Source organism: Brugia malayi (assembly GCF_000002995.4).
Source record: "Brugia malayi strain FR3 genome assembly, contig: Bm_v4_Chr3_scaffold_001, whole genome shotgun sequence".
In the NCBI taxonomy this organism is placed as follows: Eukaryota; Metazoa; Nematoda; class Chromadorea; order Rhabditida; family Onchocercidae; genus Brugia; species Brugia malayi.
The window spans coordinates 9,034,003-9,050,433 of record NW_025062477.1 but is presented as its reverse complement, the minus strand read 5'-3'; the positions used below and the strand labels follow the sequence as shown (position 1 = coordinate 9,050,433).

Sequence of the window (16,431 nt, the reverse complement as noted above, 5' to 3'; positions counted from 1 at the left end):
CCAGTTAGTATACTTTGAAGTGGTGAAGAAGGCATGAAGCTTAATAGATTCAGGAATGAGCAATAATGTCACTTATAGAAACTAAACTGAACGTTTAAGCATCGCACCACTATTGAAAACACTGGAAACAATAGACTGCACCACCGATAACTACTCTCCTATTATTTACCACAACGTGAAGTCAGACATATCAGACATGGATTTTACCAACCTCACGAGGCCAAAACAACCAAAATGAACAATGTGCTGCAGTATCCAAGTCATTCAATACAGGTAATTCTGGGAAACATTTCCACGACAACCAACCTTTCATCCCTACTTGCAAGCTGTTTCCCTTAACGAGACTGTTATGTTTCCTTGCCTAAGTTCATCTACATTACTCCTATAGAACCTTTCCCAACCCTTATCGACATATTGCATGTCTCTTCTTTGCTGTGCCGGCGCCAGTAGTAATGGGCTTAGAACCATTTCTGTAGAACCTTCTGGAATCATTTCGATGCTCAGAATACCAACCCAACAATCTCTCGCTACATTGACACTACAGAACGAAGACACGTAGCAATACCTCGCCGCTGCATTCGTCCGCTGCAACAACCATGAGTGCATCCCACCCTACTGTTAGATTTGACTCACCCTTCAAATACAATAACACTGCACTGAAACAACAATCTCATGATACCGACTAGATAATTAGACATGAGAAGTTGACATGTAATAATTAGTGCGCAAAAGTCGCTCTCATACAAGATAAGCCTCTTGGTCCTAATAATATCCTTCGTCATCTTCCAGTCCAGTATATTTACTAACTTTTCCGACAAATTTTATTCGAAATTCTGCCTGTATACCAAACAAATACTAACAGAAAAAGAACTGATGACAGGAAACGGAAAATATAAGTGGCCAGAACAAATGCTATTAGTATAAATCGTATATGCTGATGTCAAAACGAATAAATCTTACGAGCTCAAACAATCAAATAGTCTTCTCTAATTTATCCTACATTATTTTTTAATGATAAAATCAAAAATGGGAAAACATGATTTAAGTCGAGTGCTGTAACCTAGTGGAAACTTCTGTTAACGAAAAGAAGCATTATTTTCTGACTGAACTTCAACCATCATTAAAGGGAACAAAATGATAAAGCGGATTCATCTGACAAAAAAGTAACACTTTATGACAAAGAAAAAGTAGATATAAGGACGGACGAAGTGGATGAATGAATGGGTAAATGAATGAAATTAGTAAATGAAATATAAAAACGCTCCTCGACATTTGCTACAGTTATCACCGCTTTAACTACAAATTTCATTTCAATTAACGAAACATATGCAAAAATGTAATAATAACGTATCATCATTCTCCCCACTGATTTGCTCACTCTTTTATTATAATTCATTAGACAACAACCTGCTAATTAGCCTAAAAAAGATGCAGTAGTGAGAATGGCAGGCCTAATCTCCAGTCGATTAAACTATCGCAAATGCCGAGTCATGTACAAAAACAAAAAGCCACACATGAAATATATGAAATAATACTTGCACCTAACTGAACAAAGCAAGCGTATATACCGGATTTATCAGAGTAATCGACGGATAACGGACTACTTGATGTAACTGTGAAACTGTACTAAACTGCATTTCTCAAATGCATCTAGAAAGGTGACCCACAACTTTTCTTATTATATATTAACTTTTTCTAAAATAATAACAAATGCATGAACTAAGCACCAGAGAATTCAATTCTTATTCAAAATCCAAACCAGATGCTAGGTTCAAATTAAACCGTAAAAAGCAGACAAGCGTACTTGCAACACCATCTCTGAACGTTTTTCAGCTTGTCCGAAAGTACACGATGAATATTAGATAAATAACATTAAAAGAGTATTAACAAAGATTTGCTTTAAAACATCACTGAAAATATAAATGACTACACTTCAAGACTGTACACTGAAGCACCAAACGATGCTATAAGAATACGAGATTGTTTAAAAACAGTCGTAAAAAATTATTATATGAGGTCAGAGTAAATTATGCAGTGATAACGAATAAAAAGATGAAAAGTATATAAGTGGATCAGCTAACAAAAATAAGTGTTTAAAAAATCAAGTGAAACCTCGAAATTCTTTGTTGGTCTAGTAAAATGTCTTCACTATCATCATTTCATATCGACCTAATGACACTTAGACTTAAACAGGCATACAAATTCTGCTCGCGTATTATCATCCGAAATGCATTATTACTAATAAGCAACTTAAATTCAAACGTCGCAATAATCGTATTCCGATGTCTTCCATTCTTTCTCCTTCTCAAGTATTTTGGGCAATAAGGTTTCATACTGCTCTGAATAACTTCTACTTTTGAAGTTTGAGGTTTTAAAAAACTTAGCAAATTTTATTTCTTTCACATGCGATTGCAGTAAATATCATAATCTGCTGGTGTTCGCGTAAGTTGATGATTTGATGCCGCAGTCCATAAATCTGTGCTGACTGGTGCATTCCACAAACCGCTCATCGCGGTTGGAAACTGAAAGTCACTGATCGATGGCAACAACTCAACATCAGGCTGCGACTGATTTGGATCATCTGATGATGGTGGCGGTGGTTGTTGTGCTGAACCGTTTGAAACAAATGGGTCAGAGCTGGTGCCTGGTCTACTTGACGGATAGTAAGACATGGAACAAACGGGAGAACGCACATTAACTACATGAGCGGTAATGGGCACTGAACTGGTGGCTGTTTCCGTGTCGACGGCTGTCCCTGCACTTCCGTACCCACTACTTGACCCGCTTGACATGGAACGTAGTTCATCCTGACATACATTAATTAGCAACACATTAAAAATTTTGACGTCGGTCGGCAAAATACAAGTGCAACGTTTGTTGGATAGCAACTGCTTGTAAATAAATTGTATTCCTATAACAACCTCAAAAAACCAACTAATCAATAATAAAAATTAATGCATCGCATTAAACAGATAAGTTGCACACCTCATTAAAGTAATTACTGGATGTCAACGAAAAGCAGAAGATTTTATGAGTGATACTTCAGTAAAACCTTAAAGAATCCCTACTTGGTCAGCGATCATTGCACTGTTGTTAGGAATGGCAATTGGTGATTGTCCAGTTGATGGCTGCCGATAATATGCAGAGATCTGGTGATGATGCATCATCGATGATGTGCTACCATTGCTAGTGCTGTAGGAAGTAGTTACATCACCCACATGGTTCTGCAAATAGACAATCATTTCAACCACTCTAAACTTTTCAAATAAATCTTAAAAATTGGTATTTCAGATTCTCCTTCAAGGAAATAAATTTACTGAAAGTTTTCTCCAAATATTAACTTTTCGAACTAATTATAAGGAAAGTTAACCATTTTTGTACAAGGTATCAACAGATGTTGCGACGGCACACTGGTAGTTGAACAGGAATACATTGAAGGAGCTGAATGCTGAGATGATGTATAAAAATCATCGTAAAAGCCGCTTTCTGGAGTCATTGGTGTATTCGCAAAGTTATTTGGCGATGGAAATGATTGTTGGAATAACGCTTCCTATAAATGCAAAGTAAATTTCTTATTCGAATGGAATTTGTTCCATAAAGCTAATTTAAATAAATTCAAATCACTCAGTCATGATAACAAAGCTATTACCATCTACTATTAACATATGACTGGTAAATTATGAAACTATTTTCAAAACTAAGAATTACAAAGACTTTTCTGAATATCAGTTTGACGAAAAGCACGATGCATTAAAAAAAAAAAAAAAAAAAAAAAGAACTCAGTTAATTAGTATTTTGTCAAAAGAAGCAATTTGAAATGAATGAACAAATATTCAAAATTCAACATCGAAATCTTGGCAAAAAAGAGTTCAGTAAATTACATCACATTATATTAATAGCTTCTTAAATTATGCTCAATCGTACGTCACTTATTTCACATTTACTTCCAAACAAAGGACTTTGAAATTTACCTGTTTGATAGTAGTATTTGCAAGTGGTGATGTCTTCTGATCACTTGTGGCCGAATTCAGGTAACGAATACCATCATGATCAATCTTCATCGATTTACCAGAAAATGCTAAGTGATGATGAGCTTCGCTCTGACCACTCATTGGCAAACCAAGTATGCTGTAATGTAGTCTAATAATAGAAGTTTAATAATTAGAACATATGCTGTGCCCGAATTTCTAAGTGTTACAAGCAAAGAATTCACTTTCTTCTAATCCACTTTTAACGACAAAAATCTACCGTTTATGTGTTTTCGGTCGACCAGTAGTAGTAATTGATGAAGTAATGCCATTTTGTCGCATTGTCTGACTGGGCACATGACAAGAATTACTCACAGAAACAGCAACCTGTCCATCCGCACCCTTTTTTGGCTTCTTCCGCGGCTTATACTTGTAATCCGGATATTCCTTCATGTGCATAACACGTAACCGTTCTGCTTCAGCAATATATGGTGCTTTCTCACTATCCGACAGTTGACGCCATTGTAAGCCAAGCTAAAAAACATTTAAGGAATGGCGGCATTGTAGTGATTAAAGAATTTTCATATGCATAACACTATAAATTCAGCTAGTTAACTGTGCTCAGGACGGGATTTATGCATCAATTTCCAGGAATGCAGTGAATTAAAGTCAAACCCTTTTACTGATTTCCGCATTATGCATATCCGGTGAGGTTTCGCAAATTTTGCGGCGTTCCATTTGTGACCAAACCATGAAAGCGTTCATTGGACGCTTGATATGATTGCTCGATTTCTTGCAATTTGTTGCATCCGTATAAGGAGTGGAACTATTTTTAGCGACCGGAAAATATTCGAAATTCATCCACAAAAATAAAACAAATAGAAAGAGATTAGGAAAAAACGAAGATTTTTGATTGGAAGAAGTGTACAACATAGAATTATTGCATCATAGAATCATTACAAAATCTAAATAGACTAAAATACATTCACGAAATTAGGGAAAAATGAGGATTTTTGGTTGGAAGAAGTGTATACCTCATAAGAGCAAACCTTCAATGAGCCAAAATGTTCAGTAGGATCCCAACCATTTGATGTGGATGATGTAACGGAGGAATAGGGTCGATGAGGTTGTTGGTGACATATATCCAGCTGAAAATATTATCTTAATTTCACTAATTCCATTGGTGATAAGTTCTGAGAGATCAAATTCAAAGCTTTTGGGTTAGGCTTAACTCTCAGTCCATGCCAAAGTCTACTACAACAACCAAGAATTATATGATGAATCCATACGGCCACAAAAAAGGACTAAATTGTAAACACTACATTTTTCTGCAATTAATGGTCAAGAATACTTAAAAGTCACCTGACTCTCCAAGTCATCTAGAACATACAACTAACTACAACAAAAGTCGCTCTGACGAAACGGAAAGAGTATAGAAGCCATAGTCGATCAGAAATTTGAAAAATGAATAAATACAAAGAAAATGGGTGAACAAGTATAAAACTCACTTGAACACCTTATCATAAAATTCACTCGAAATTTACGACTAAAAAAAATTTAAATATAGATGAAATCTGTGGTATAGATGAATTTGAAGTAGAATTGAATTTAAAATAAAAACTTGGACAAGGTCAACACTGTATGAAGGATGAACAACAATTTGATAAGAACCGAGCAACTTGGAAATATTACATTCTGAACAACAAGCAACATAAAAATTGTAAGCCTACCTGCAAGTGATCTGTTTGGCCGCCATGCGAGCTGAGATCCATTTCAGTCTTAATAGGTATAAATGATACCGCCGATGAAGGCTTATCCATAATCAGGCTACCAGATGACATGACCGCCTTTCGAAAAACTCAAATCAATTAATTACTATTTCTAGTAACAGTAGAGAAACAGGAATATTTTCAGTTATGCTTTCCAAAGCACAAATATGATACTAATGAATATTATTTGGTGGATGCCCAAGATAGTCAAAGCTGTAACAAAATTATACATTAATCAAAACCTTATATAGTATGAAATCGCGCAACGAGAAAACGATGAATTATTGATCTGCGGCATTTATTTCTTACTATTTTTTTTTTGCTTACCCGACATGTGAAAACGAGAATGTTTATTGGTCACTACTATCTTCTTAACAAGATAACACAAATCCAACAATTCCAAATCATTAACAATTAAACAGTATTATTATAGCACAAAATTGGTAAGGAAAAAAGATTTGGGAACGAGTCAAAAAAAAAAAAAGACTGAACTCCAAGAGAAACAGTTGAAATCGAGAAAGCATTTGCATTACCGCTTGATTCCCTCATATAAGATTAACCTGTGATGATATGAGGGAAATGAAATGGAAGAAATGACTGAATGAAAAGTGCTTCCTCTTACTTGAATCCTCCGATACATTCAGGCCATTCCCAAATTTCAAATCATAACTGAAGACTCTAAAGAATCATTGCGTTGAATGTAAAAAGGCAATGTTTTGAGATACAAAAGTGAGACTAAAACGGTTGACAATTTCAGTAATGCTAAGGAAAAAGAAGAAATGATAAATTGGTGATGTATTATTAGAAAACAATAAGTGATGACGAACGAAGTATTGGTTAAGTTCACTTTAAGTTTTAAATTAATGAATGATTAAGGGCAATACCTGCTAGATAACTGGCACTGTTTTGCTTGAGAATGAAAGAAAAAATTGCCGAATGAAGAAGGATGCAACAGGTCATCCTGGGTTATATAAAAGCGCTGGAGATGAAATATACTTTAAGATTTGAATAAATTCTAGTCATCAAAGCCAACAAGCAATTTTGATATAAATATCTGGTCGGATTTTCTCTTTTCAGTACCACTTTTCAGTAGAATTCGAAAATTTCCAGAACATATTTCTGTGCAGATTTCAAAATAAACTGCTAATTGGAAAAAATTCGTTCACAGTAAAATATCGAAAATTGAAACAAACACAAATATAATTCCAGAATATTTCCAACTTGGGAGCACATCTTTCAGTGAAGCACATTAGTGCTAACCAACCAACCACACTGTTTGCTGCTCATTACTGTATAGCTCCGGAATCAGTAACATTACGGAAAGGTAGAAGAAACGAAATTAAAATCAGGAAGCTGTATGGAACATAATATCAAAGTAGGGATTGATTAGAACAGAAGGATCTGATCAGCTGCTACAACAACTACTACTACTGCTACTGCTATCCTTTGGCAAATCATTCAATTAAAATGGTAGGTAATGTAAAAACGAGATTTCACAACACTGTAGCATGCAAAGATGAAGATGAAAATGACCGAAAGTACGCTGAGAAGATAATAGTAGTATAAAAGAGAAGCACAGGGAACAGATGATAATTAATGAAAAACAAGATTTCAACAGTGACAGAATGAACGTAAATACTACAAAACGGTGGGTCGAAATCGAGATTTGTTTCGATTTCAGACAATTTCTAGCACGGAAACAATTTCAAATGAAATGAAGAAGCACATCACTCTAAAAATCTTTGCCTGAAATATGATCGAAAGATAGTGAAACAGTACAAAAGTTCTGACTACATACAAATGCCACATATCACTGAGTTATCCAATGAAGCTATCGGGTTTATAATTGTGCGAGACAACTTCTCATTAATCAGAATTCATAAAATTCAAATAATATAAATTTCACGACTTTATTTACATAGTAAAAAATGAATTAGCTGCTAAAACACGGGATTAAGTGTTAACCTATAATATATTCTTTATTCTTACTGTGCCAGAGCGAAATACGGTGCAAAAGCTCAGAGATATATGACTTTATTTCCAACTAGCCATGAGTTCTGTTTTAAAGCAAAAATGAGCTCCTCCTTTCGAGAAATAACAAGGCAAGCAAAACATGTCTTAAAAATAGGTGCGCAACAAAACAACATCTAGCGGTTACCGATAAGGCGACCAATACCGAACAAACCTGATCATTTCCTATCGTTGATATCGTATGGTCACTTTCAAGAGACTAAAAACAAGTTCTTGGAACTACTCTAGACATCGAAAAAACTGGTACCAATATAATTTCAGGTTATTTTCTAATCAATAATTTCAAAAATCCGCTCCTGATTTCAATCGACAAATACTATGACCTGTTTACTTCCTGCTGAATGAAAACCTATGTATTCAATTCAGCACATACACAGAAATAGAATGAAGCAACTTATAGAATAGCATTCATTTACTGATTAAAAAGGCCAGTTAAATTTAAGCATTACTTGATGATTTAGGAAAAGAAAGTTGAAAAAGAAAAATGGTTAAATATACTGCATTATTCTCATTCCTGTGAAAAAATCAAACCACTATTAAAGGCATGCTAGTTTGCTATACTGATAAACTTATCAATAAATATTTGATTCTACTCGCTTGTCCACTTCCACAACAAAATATAAACCTTCATCGCCTACTATCATAAGTAGAATAACTTTTCTTAATTTCCACAGCACATAGCAGAAATAGAATGAAGCAACTAATAGTTTTCAATGTCCGCGGAAAACCCTGGAAATCTAATCAACTTATTCATTATGTAAACTTTTCCCAATGCAATCGTTGTAACGAAATAATGCTTCAAAAACAACGCCGAAATATGCAGTAAGATTCCATTCGGCAAAAAAAAATACTGAAAGATAACTGCATACCTGATTAAAATGAGATTACTCTCAGCTCTCGGATTAATCTACAGCGGGAGAGAATTATGTCATATGAAAAATCTGATATGACTTCTAAAATTCGGAAAATGACTCATTCGAAAGATCCTCATCGCTTCATTACCAACAACCACCAATACATTAAATTTTCTAAAACAGTTATCACCATGTTCCTCCACAAAAGTTCGCATTGAAATAGCTGTAATTATCATACATCCTCAACAACGCATGCAGATTTGCAGCAATCATAAGAAGCTGTGGCGTGAGATGACGAATGATCCAACTGATTCGGCAAAACGAAACCAACTAAACCACAATCAGAATTATGTGAAAGGTACCGATGAGTGTTGGCACAAACAAGCATTCTTTTTGCTTTCGGACATGTGAAAAGTACGGCGAAAAGCGTTTGAGTTAAGGTAAAGAATGATTTTTATCGCCCCAGGCAGAGTAATTACTGCCACTGTCACTATCATCCTGCAGCATCGTCATCACCAATATATGATTATCATCTTCTGTTATCACTATTATTATCTTCCTATTAAAATCATCAGGACGACTAACCCTTATTGCGAGAAATGGAGATCTATCAGTCTTTCACATTAAACAGTAGCAAACAAACAAGTTTTCTTCTCCACTGTAATACTACTGACCATACCAGAAACACCGTGATATAACCAAAAAATCAACATTCGTGTAGTAATTAGGAATGAAGAAGTTGAAAGCTCTCTTGAAATCTACCATCACACGCGAGATATCTTCTCATTGATATTTTTGAAAAACTAAGAAATTCAAGTCAATATTTAACTCAATACATTTTCATTAGCTACTTCAATGTCATGTATAAAACTGCGCTCCTCCTCTCACTCCATGACGAATTATACTTTTATTCAAATCCGCTTTATTAGATAATTAATTCAAAGAAGCAAAAGCTTTGTGCCACATCATCACTGTTTAAAATAAAGGATAGGGACGGGACGATGTCCGAATTATATGATGTTCGGGACATTGAAACTTTTTCTCCCACCATTCTCTGCCACGAACTTCCTCATTCTGTCCATCCAAAACACTGTCAACATCAGGAAATTTGGTTTAATAAAGTGTCATGGCACCATGTCAGTACCAATTACATACTTCCACCACTTTCGGGAAGAAAAGACGGGATCGGTTCGATCTCAGTAGGGGGTACCTCGTCCACCAACAGCATCCCACAGCGCTACAACGACCACTAACCTCTTACCCCCTACATCTTTAACAGAAAATGAACCACCTTAATATGCCATCTGAAATAAGATCTCAATATCAAAATCCTTACAATAAACAATTGAATTATAAGAAAAGGCACTGGTACCAAAATACCAACTAGATACCCATAAATGAATGACATTTCACACCTCTTTAGAGATAGCTATCTTGATCCTATCCAGTAATGTACTGAATAAAGATGTTTTTTTTTTCAGATATTTGCTTCTTATCAAACGATCGTCAACTGCGCTTTATAGCAAAAACTCCGCGTTAAATGACCTAAGTTACTATTTTTAAGAATTGTAATAATTATCTAGTAAACTGCAAATGGCAAGCAAAACAAGTGAAAATAACGATCTTTTGACGACACGGAAACCTTCAGACCATGTAATGATTTTGTGGCATAAAAGGAAGTTTTACAGATTTCACAATCCTAGAATCTTTTCTCTTTGTCCATCTGACTATAATTTTATCAGAAGGTGCAGAAAGGTTTGGAGAAGTTGACAACTGACATCTCTGTTGATCATATTTGGAATGGAAAATATATAGTTCAGAATTAACAGTGATAAAAATAATGGCGAAGGCCTGTTACAACAGGATTTCAATATATCTGTCTCATCATGGCCAATTCTCCCACAAATCCAATAATTTCGCTATAACCAACCCACAAATTAAATTCCTATGAAGAGCCGTAATAGAAAGCTCACAATAAAATTCTAACAGGCACTATCATAGAAAACAAATGATCTATATTGTAGAAGCTTTATTGGTACAAGGAAAAGTGCAGTATGGATGGGCGGAATTGTCAAATCTCGATGTGCTTTGCGAAGGAAGTCATTTATTAAGAAAGTCATCTGGGCAGAAGGTAAGGGAATGTGGAACAGAAGGAGCAGAATGTAGAGACAGTTAACAGAATTTCTCTTAACGGAGGATGCATAACGACCCGGTTAGTGTTTCCCGGAAAACTGTGGCGCATAATTAACAATAATCAGTGGAGATGGAAACGGGCTTTTAATGAAATATCTGACTACAGTATGGCTTAGCTTTATTTGGGCAATTTTGGTGAATAATTTTGCAGTCGTAAGTACTTAGGCGGGAAGGAAAACAACAAAGTGAAGGACGACCACTTCTCCTTATTGAGATGAAAAAGACGACACATCCAGGAAGAAGCCCCGGTAACACCAGTGGCAACAATCACCGGAGGTGGAGCATCTGCTCCACTTCAATTTTACACCGTAAGAGCACCACGCCCCGTTCGTAGGGCCAATAGTTGGTGGCACATAGTTTTCAGATTATCGTACCACAGTCTCGAGAATTTTCAAAACAACATTGAATAAATGGACAAGAGCCACTTATAATCCACGACACATCAGACACATGCGATATTAAAACTGCGGAAGAAATAGAGGGGCATTAAAGCTCTGAAATAACTACAAGAGGAACTGGACGGATAGTGTGGGAATTATTGGTTACATACTCGGGCTGACGTGATGTATTTATCCTTTACAAACAATGATTGGAAAAAAGCATCACGTGAAATGCTCGATCTCCTTGAGAAAGATCCTCAGCCAACACTCAACGGTAGCAGTGGATTTTCCAATTTCGCCATATTTCAAATCTAAGTGAAACAATTTTCAAATTCAACAGTTCTAACTTGCATGCCGATGATCTTCATAGCAGTTGGTGCTCAGTCTTGTACAGGGAAAATCAATATATCGATGAAGCAAGTGGTGGTGGCAATTAGTCGCTCTATCTTGTTTTTGGGCAACTGATATAGATTTAAATATCATCGCTACTAGAAGTGACGGAATAGAAGCGCTGATGAACAGCTGTCGTACTTGTTCATGAAGTGCGTCTCATTGTACCTACCAGGGACATGTTGTCATTGCTAATCTCTGAATCACTTTCGTTTCAACTTTCATCGATTTGTTCAAATCTAGATGAATTAGAAATTGCAGGCTATAATAAGGCAAGACATCAGTGTTGAAAGTAAACTGTCAAGATGGGGACCAACTGAAATCTGCAGTAAGAGTAATTAATGAGCGCTACTTCATTCTTGTAATAAATCTAGATAGAAAGGAGGCACGGGTTACAGGGAATTCATTAAGGGATAAGATTTGCGAAGAGGCAGTAATAATTTATAGGGCCGCAACGGGTGGTAGAGTTGATGATCCACAAGTTCCTCCTCAACCCTCTTCTTGTCAAACCCTCAAATCCGTCATTTCAATCTAACAGTTAACAGCTCCTTCAAATATCATCTCCGGTTCCTCGCTACACAGATAAACTTGCTTGTCAGTCCAACAACCTCACACAGTTCACACTGCAAACAGACTGATAAAATCCACCACATACAATCTTCAATGTCGCCTTATTATAATACCGCCTTTCCCACGCTCTTATAAGCAATATGGTGAGAGTACACTACGTAATAGCAATATATACATTAACATATGCAAATATATATGCAAATGGTGACACTAAATAAACAACACTATTCCACTAGCCCATGGAGAAAAAACCCATTGGCGGCTATTCTCGAGATAAGCAGGCAAAAGTCGCCAAGAACATCAAGAGCAGGACATCTATTTTCTATTTTTTGAAAAGTTCTTGTGAGGCAAACTTTCTAAAAGTCAGTTTTTCCTAACATTAATATTGTCTATTTAATGGCATATCTAATAGACAGAGCACGGAGTAAAAATATAAGTCTGAAACAAAGATTTCATAAGATTAGCAATGAATAGGAGTGAAAACGGTATTTTGTTGAAAATAATTAGTAGGAATGCATCAGGAATGCTACAAATTAAGGGACGCAAAATAGAATCATTTCATCCTCGCTGACTAAACAATATGTTTACGTTTTTTCTTTTTTTTTAGTTTAAACTGTGTATGTGAATAGACGGGAAAAATAACTTAATCGATTATTAAAAGGAGAGTTAGGTAGAGGAAAGGATAGTTCGATGGTCGGTCACTCCCTGTGACATGATGAATATTAATTGTCACTGATTATATTGCAGTGCTTTCCATTCATTTATTGAATTCACAAACAACCATATCACTGTCACTTATTCTTAGCAACATTCTTAAAAATAATAGCAGTAACGAGTTCGGCTTTTCATGAAAGAAGCAGTATCGCACGCTCAGCCGTAATGAACTGTTGGAAGTTTCCGAAATTTCATGATTTTAGAAGACAACATAATTCATGACGATTGGCAATGAGGGAAATGATGCTGGAAATGGACGAACTGATGATAATCTATCTAGATTAGAAACATGCAAAGAGTTGTGTGACATAAGGCACGCGTTCCTCGTCTTAAGGTGTAAACACTTCACAGTTATCTCACCAAACCATCACCAACTAGCAAAATCAGGACCTCTACTCTGGTTTCCCCGCACCTCCTTGTCACAAGCACTAAAGAGACGATCCATGATTAATTTATTACGTGAACCCTTGTCTTCTCTCTTTGCTCCTCGCTATCACGACCATAACAAATCACTCGAAATTCTCTTCGATCGCTTGGTTCCGCTCAGATTAGGCGAAACGCTTTACTGCATTCAAGAATTTGACCTTTCGGTGAATATCTGCACAAACTTATAACATGCGATACATTTCACGAAACTACCATGTTGTGAGAGTCATCCCAGCAGATCAAATTCCATGTTTCATCACATCTACGTAAAAAAGAAAACCTGTACACGTAACTTTTAACTGAGAAAAAAAGAAACTCCTTTTTGCAAATTAAGGAAATGCACTGTTTGTAGCGCATTTGAAGACTTTTTTATTTGTTAACAGCTAACATGTGGTCTAGATGATAGCACATTAAAAAATTACACAGAAGTCCTTCCATCAGCAGCAACTTTTATGGGTGAAACACAAAGATTCACAACCAATACAGAACATATTGTCTATTGGGAGAACAAGTGGATTTCAGTAGCAGCAAAACAATGAAGAAAAAAGTTAAATATCAGTGAAACATATTAGTTAAGCCTTATGGGTCCATCAATTGACCCCGCTCAAATCTTCAAAAACAAATGAATCCGCAGCGGTAATTGAATCTTAACAATAAATATAATATGCATACCGATAAGGGAACCTTCAACACAATAAATCAAAGCAATACTGTAAAATTCTTATCTTTGATTTGAACTCTTTTTAAACTTGACCTCGAAAGTCATTCACTCTTAGAACAATACCTGATAAAGTGTAAATCTATTTACGAGGATTCAAATCAGAAGAAAAAACGTTTTGTGCAGTATGTGCGCTAGCAAAAATTATAAAATACTAACGAAAAACGACAGGTGAAAACAAGAAAGGTATGCTGAGTTGAGCTATATATTTGTAAGGGAACTGCTAAAGTGAACATTTTCTTTCAATGCAGTAAACCCACAAGTTGTACCTTTTAAAAAGACATATATCAATGAAGAAAACTAATTATATGAAGGGAAAAAAGCCATTACAATACTTTCCAAATGGGCGCCAAAACTAACTCTAAAATTTGAATTTGTTGAGAAAATACTTTCTTTAAGATATATAATATATATGTATAGCTTAGCATCACCTTCAATTGCTGATGATTGCTTGCTGCTATATTTCATGAATAAACTTTACGAAAGTATTTGTTACAAAAATTCATCGTTTAATCTTAGCTTGAAGGTCATCTCTAAACTTTTTCCACCAATACCAATACCAGCAATGACCGAAAATTTTGAATCAAATATAAAACTGAGTTTTAAATCTACCTTGGTGATGTAGAAAACGGTTACATTAATTGCCCCTTTCTTCTTCGTTCCCTCATTTTCTCTTTCACCTTCCATTTTGCCACCAACACATTTTTATTTTCGCGTCATAAAATAATGATAAAATTTTCATTCGGACATCAGAAGTTTAAACTGAACTGACATGGGTGAACAATTTAAAAATTTATTATGCGTTAAAATTACCGTCAAGATGCTGATGTCACAGAAAAGGGAGTACATGGATACTGTAACGGGCGGCTCATCAAATGCTGAGTGAATCGAATCGAGTCGCTGCCGGATCATCAAACAAGCGTTTCATATATATATATATATCTATATGTATATACGTACTGTTGCATTTGATTCCACAACTATATTCATCACCGCCGCTTTATATTTCATTTCACTCATAAAAACATAATTTCATTTTACTGTCATTCTGGAAATTACTTAAAATTGACCTTTAGCCTTCTTTTCAGTCTTCGTTTTCAGGTATCGTATCCTTGCAGCTATCATAGACTGGAAACGAGGAAGATGACCTATGAAAAAGTTCAGCATCTCTCAACTAAATATAAATATGCTTCCTTTCCTCTCCAAAACGATGCAGCTGTTAACATCTGGTGGTAGACTGTCCAAAATAACCGGTTATGGATGTTTCAGAAGTAATCACAATTTCTAAATCCTATTTGTGCCATTTCCATTTCTGAATTTTAAATTCATCCATTTAACCACAACACATTTCTTTTTTTGACTTATGAACAAGTTCACTGACGAAAAGTTTTTATCAAAGAACACTGGCTAGCAACTTTTAGATAATAAGGTCTTTGAAGAGTTCAAAGACAGGCATAAATCATGAAAGAATTAACCGTTTGTATCAACTTTACATTTCAAGTGATATTTTTTTCTAAATGATGAATTCAATATCATCAGTGACTTGTCCTGATGCAGAAAAATTCTAAAACTCCTATTAATGCAGAATTCTTTATTTCCCGAATTGAGACAAGCAAATCGATCTGAATGAAATTCCCAGTCAATGAATAATTGCAAGTTGGGTTTATGACAAGGAAGAACACCGTAAATGTATTCATTATTCCAATGGATATAGCACACAAAACCCAGTAACTCAAAAATTATAAAGCTAAGTATTTCTATTTCATTTACACTGGCTTACTACTCGGTTCTGGAACAGAAGAAAGTATCGGATGACAAGGAAGTAAGTATAAGATATATACGGAACAACCACACGTCAATAAAAATTGAACTATTGAGAAAAGAACATTCCATTTAATGTGACTCAATCGTGCAGCAACATCATCCTATAGAGAAATTCCCGAACTTTAATATTTCACATTATTCATCACTATAAGATTCTTCAGTAAATTGAATTTCTTTACCAGAAAACGAAATATTGCATCAGGTTGGAGAATACGGTAACACAGAATGCACAGCACTGGACGTTATTAAATCAAATGAATAAAGATAAATTTTCCAAGAATTTTGAATACAAAGTTCTTTAAATTAACATTTGCCTCTTTGAGCGAAATAATTAAGATCGATGTAAAATTCAGTACTACTCAAATCTCACTGCTTCTTCATTAGTGAATTTATTACGGATTGTTTGTTTGCATATTTTTTTTCTTCATGCTTTCTTCTTTTACTAATTTTGTCAGCAAACAAAGCGTAAAAATGTAGGGAAAGTAAAAAATAAATAAGCAAAAGTAAAAAGAAATCAGAAGCGTTTTTTCCTCAGCAACTGCACAACAACACTTAACCCAATGAAATAATTATAGACCAGGGACATGTGAATTG

The 16,431-nt window shown here is 35.2% G+C and overlaps 2 protein-coding genes across 4 annotated transcripts; one reads left to right on the top strand and one right to left on the bottom strand.

Annotated features, from left to right (window-relative positions):
* Positions 1-2,399: 2,399 nt before the first annotated feature.
* Positions 2,400-5,809, bottom strand: Bma-sem-2 (Uncharacterized protein; the record flags this gene model as incomplete). Of its 3 annotated transcripts, XM_043080551.1 has the most annotated exons (8): positions 2,400-2,807; positions 3,069-3,224; positions 3,371-3,550; positions 3,972-4,128; positions 4,249-4,502; positions 4,644-4,809; positions 5,004-5,116; positions 5,699-5,809. In XM_043080551.1, 8 exons carry the CDS (start codon positions 5,807-5,809, stop codon positions 2,400-2,402), a joined length of 1,545 nt encoding a protein of 514 aa, XP_042936485.1. The 3 variants fall into 3 exon arrangements, with proteins under 3 accessions (XP_042936485.1, XP_001901363.2, XP_042936486.1); XM_001901328.2 differs by lacking the exons at positions 5,004-5,116; positions 5,699-5,809 and having other exon boundaries at positions 4,644-4,733; XM_043080552.1 differs by lacking the exons at positions 3,371-3,550; positions 3,972-4,128; positions 4,249-4,502; ... (1 more) ...; positions 5,004-5,116; positions 5,699-5,809 and having other exon boundaries at positions 3,069-3,167.
* A 4,821-nt stretch (positions 5,810-10,630) lies between these two features.
* On the top strand, positions 10,631-12,120 carry Bm8164 (Uncharacterized protein; the record flags this gene model as incomplete). Its single annotated transcript, XM_043080550.1, has 4 exons — positions 10,631-10,753; positions 11,052-11,141; positions 11,847-11,913; positions 11,984-12,120. 4 exons carry the CDS (start codon positions 10,631-10,633, stop codon positions 12,118-12,120), a joined length of 417 nt encoding a protein of 138 aa, XP_042936484.1.
* Positions 12,121-16,431: the final 4,311 nt, after the last annotated feature.